Here is a 4,332-nt window from a genome sequence, read left to right as displayed (position 1 = left end):
TGAAATGAGTGGCACCACTTGAGCCTATTTCTGCATATGAGGTGGTCTCTCATATCCACATGTGGGAATAGTACAGAGCAGTCAATGACTCATCATTGATAGTAGTATGTCTCTTTATTTTTGTAAAAAAACCCCAATTTTCTGTAGCAGATGGACAAGTGGGAAGGAAACAGACTGCTGGAGGAGAAAGGTATGGATATGACACCTGCAGTTCTCCAAGATCCAGCAAATCCATGCAAAAGTTCCAATTACCGCTCCTTATAGCCGAAGTCCATTAAAGCCCACTCAGCAAACACAGGTCAATGCATCCCAGCAGCCTCTTTTCTCAGAGACATCTGGTCTTGGATGTTACAAATGAGAATGAAAAGGGGGAAAAGGCATTCTTCTATTTCTCAGTGGGAAAGGCTTTAAAATTCACTGGCATTGTACAGAGAAATGAGGCACTCTAAGTGCCTCTGGGACTGTAGCTGTATCAAGTGGGACAGATGATACTTCATGTGAAATGAAGCTTTAGAAAGGAAAACATCATTTTTGTGTTAGAAGATAGGGCTGCCTTCCTTAGCAGTATTATATAGAAATATACAGTCTGCCCAAAGATATAATGTTATATAATGTAATTTTATATAAAGTGATTGCTCTTTTATTTACAGTATATTTACTGAATACGTTTTAAAGGGTTGTGAGACTCTTCTGAATTTATGTTCTTTAGTATGAAGGAAAGAAACGCAGTCTTGACACCTACCTCTGGGGGGCTTTTCAGCTGAGATCAGAGCCGTCAGAACTTGGGTCCCAAGTCAGATTCTGATACTGTCATTTTCCAGTAGTAGGTCTGATATTTTATGTCAATATTTGAATCTGTCCTGCAGCTTCTTGGAAATAAGGCTTTTCCACAGATAGTTGTGCTGGAATTCTAATGTGGTTTAGTTGCTGATTTAGTATGTTAGTATATTTATGGTCTAAGTTGTAGCTTTCGAATGGCACATCAAGAAAATTGAGAGGCTGTGCAGGGCAAGCCAGATGTTGAGCCTGGGCTAGTCTGCCTCATGATGGCTGAATGAATGACACATACCAAGCCAACCTGATCTGCATAGATTTTTGTTAAATTTAAATGCCATTGACTAAGTTGGTAGCCACCTGTCTTAGATTAATGTCCAAATCGCCACACAGAATTTGTGCTCTTGTGCAGTAGTGAGAGTAGCACTCCTTGAGGAGCCAATCTTTAGATGGGGAGTGAAGCCACCATCCTGCCAGGTGATATCTGTGTGTTGTCCCCATGGCAGAAAGCTTGAGGGCGACCTGCCTCCTGCCTTCTTTTCCAGGTAAGCACAGCCAAGCATGGCATGGGGAGATATTGCTGGGAGTGTATTGTTTGCTGTATTCCCTTACACAGTCACTGTGCTATTTCACAGATTAAACCTGCTTATGTGGCAGTTAATGGAGTATAAAAGGTGCTCTTCAATATAAGGAAGGATTTTTTTAATAGTTTCACACTAAATACATCAGTGAGAAAAACACTAGTCCTGCCTGTGGACCACCTGTATCCAGTATGGACGTTACTTGTCATTCTGCTCGCCCCACACAGAGTCAGCTGTAAAAGCCATATTCCCAGTCCAAACAGCTCACCCATATGGAGACCTTTAAAGGTAAATAAAGAACCTATTGTACACAAAGCATTTGAGAAACAGTTTCTTGTTACTATCACAAGTCCATGGAGTCAGTATCATCTCTAATTTTAGCACTGTTTTTGTGCGGGGAGTTTACACTTTCCAAGCCCTTGGAGAGAGGAGAAATTGGCAAAATAAGTATAATAAGTGTGGAAAGCACCAGGGGATTTTATCGCTAAGCTAGAATTAGACTGTAATAAAGAAGAGGAGCTGAGTAAAATTCGTGCCCTTTAGAGATGTAGCTGGAATAATCTCGCTTGAAGTTTTCCTGTAAGAGGTGTAGTGGCTCTCCCAGAAGTGATATGCTATGTTTGATTCCATCTTTCCCCATCCACAGTAAGAGATGGGGTCAGATTGTTGTTTCATAAATTTAAGTTCGCATTTTTTTCCTTGCTGTTCCAAATGATCTGGCCACGATATTTGAATCCAGTCCTATCTTTTAGGTGCTCAGTGAGTTTACTTTGTGTTTGCGTGTTCACTACTAGTCTGTGTCCAAAGCTGTTCACACAACTCATATATTGGCAGTGCCAAGGCCCTAGCATTTTCTTCAGCTTGCTTTGGAGGAAAACAAATGAAAAGCTTTGGAAGAACTGGTCTGTCTTTGAGAAAGAAAACCCAAGATGGAGATGAGAGGAAATGTTATTATGAATTTGAGTCTGTTGGGAGAAACACTGTCCCATGTGAACTCACAAACTTCACACTGAATTTTAATTACTGGGTGATACTGGGAATGCTGAAACACATGAACATGTTTGGTATTCAGCTCAGTTAATGTAATGGAGAACAAAGGATAGAGAGGCAGAGTGTCTTTTAACATTTTTTTCTCATCCTGCTGCTCATTTCCTGCTGATGCTTGTTTTTATTTTAAATCTCTGTTAATTTTATCTTTATTTCTTTCCTCTTTGAAAGTTCTGTCTCTTTCTAATACCTGGAATGCAACTATTCACTGTATGGTTTTTTAAACCATGGTTTTTAAAACCAATAGTTCCAGCAGGTGATGAAACATTTGTATACTTCTGAAACTCCCATTGTGTATAGTCTGCCATTCAAGTGGAAAAAAAACAGTTTAAGGTTTTCCTTCTTGAAGGGGAGAAATGCTGAGAATTTCCAAACCACTGATAATTTCTGTATGTGCCCTTGTGGGCTCTTTGTGCTTACGCACTAACTTTGTTGATTCAACTCGTTTCACAAGCAAGGAATTTAAGGGCAGAAAGAAAGGTCAGAAAATACAGACTCCAGGTATTCTGGTATGTGTCTCTTCGGTGTTTTGGCTGTCATTATTGTGGCTTTTACCATTTTCTGCAGGGGCTTTTAGAGGGATATGAGTCTTTCCTGACAGCAGTAGGTTTCTGTAATGTCAGTTTTATTGAGGGTGTTGCACACATGTTGCCTGTAGTGTCAACAGCCAATGGGTCCCAGCCAGTCAAAGTTGCATGACATTCTCCAGATGCTTTGTGCTGGTTGAATGGTTGTGCAATAAGTTGTAGGGCTCAATAGGCAGGCAGAGATTCTTTCCACCACCATTTTGCCGAACAAAACATGTTTCACAAGCACAGAGCCCTCTTTGCTTTGGCATCTCTAAGTGGTAGGAATCCTGCTGTGCATTTCCACATCTGTGAACTGCTGGATGTTCTCAGTGCTCTCTGGAGATGTGGTGATTGGTGAAACAACATGCTTCAGGCGCAAGAGCATGGAGAAAAGCAATATGAGAAGGATAGCCAGAAGTGTTAGGAACAATCCCACGTACACGTAGAGGCTGGAATATTTATCTGCTGTTGTGTCTACTTCTGTAGCCAGAGTTGGAAAGTGTACACGGCCAGTCAGGTTTCCATGGAATTTGAAATAAATCTCAGTCATTGCTGTCTGTCAGCTTTGGTCCATTTTCCCTATTTACCTTCAGATTTCCTGTCTTCCCTCACCAGACTCACAAAGGAGGTCAAGAGAGGAAACTTGGGACAGATGGCACAATGGTTTCAGACAAGGAAATGCCCAATTCTCTTGGTCTCAAGACTGCTGGTTCACAGTAAACAGACTGCATGAGACAGGCCTTTGCAAATCATTTTGCAAGTTGCTATTACAATGATAACATTAGACTCGTGTTTTACACGGCCATCTGGCTTTTATTGTGTCCGGAAAATGCTTTGGTCCTTCTTTTGGTAGGTCACCTCCTTTGGTAGGTGAAAAGCTTTGGTCCTTCTCTCAAACTGAGCTGCAGAGCTTTGGTCTTTTCAAGTGTTTTCCAAACAAAATGAGTCAGCTTTCTGCCAGCTTCTCCCCCAGCAAGTGGTTTATCCTTGTATGTGCTGGGGAAGGTTGTTCTCTGCTTTGCCAGACTGCTGGGGGATCTCTTCTCTCCTAATCCAGGGCTATTGATACTTGCTTAAAGAGTATGGAGTTTTGAGTTTCTCATTAGGAACAGTCAAAAAGTCAGCTTTCTAAAAGGAAAAAAATGAGAGAGAGGGAAATGAAACCAGGTACCAAAATAGCATAGCCTATGAGTGGTATCTTTAGAACAAATAGATAAGAAAACCCTTGTTGTGCTCCTGTGAGACACCTTGAGATCAGGAGAAGCACTGAGTATTTAGAGAAATACTTTCTCTTTAGAGAAAGACCATGCAAATCTAATTGTTAAGGTCTCCTCTGGTAACACTCACTACCTACTTATGGG

The 4,332-nt window shown here is 41.1% G+C and overlaps 1 protein-coding gene across 1 annotated transcript; it reads right to left on the bottom strand.

Annotated features, from left to right (window-relative positions):
• Positions 1-3,242: 3,242 nt before the first annotated feature.
• SERTM2 (serine rich and transmembrane domain containing 2) lies at positions 3,243-3,521 on the bottom strand. The gene has a single exon (XM_068409723.1). The coding sequence runs from the start codon at positions 3,519-3,521 to the stop codon at positions 3,243-3,245; it is 279 nt and encodes a 92-aa protein (XP_068265824.1).
• Positions 3,522-4,332: the final 811 nt, after the last annotated feature.

Source organism: Nyctibius grandis, chromosome 10 (genome assembly GCF_013368605.1).
Source record: "Nyctibius grandis isolate bNycGra1 chromosome 10, bNycGra1.pri, whole genome shotgun sequence".
NCBI classification, from domain to species: Eukaryota; Metazoa; Chordata; class Aves; order Nyctibiiformes; family Nyctibiidae; genus Nyctibius; species Nyctibius grandis.
This window is presented reverse-complemented; position numbering and strand designations above follow the sequence as displayed.

What these genes read in the sequence shown, in the direction of transcription:
- SERTM2 (XM_068409723.1), bottom strand. Translation starts at nt 3,521, where the DNA reads ATGACTGAGATTTATTTCAAATTCCATGGAAACCTGACTGGCCGTGTA.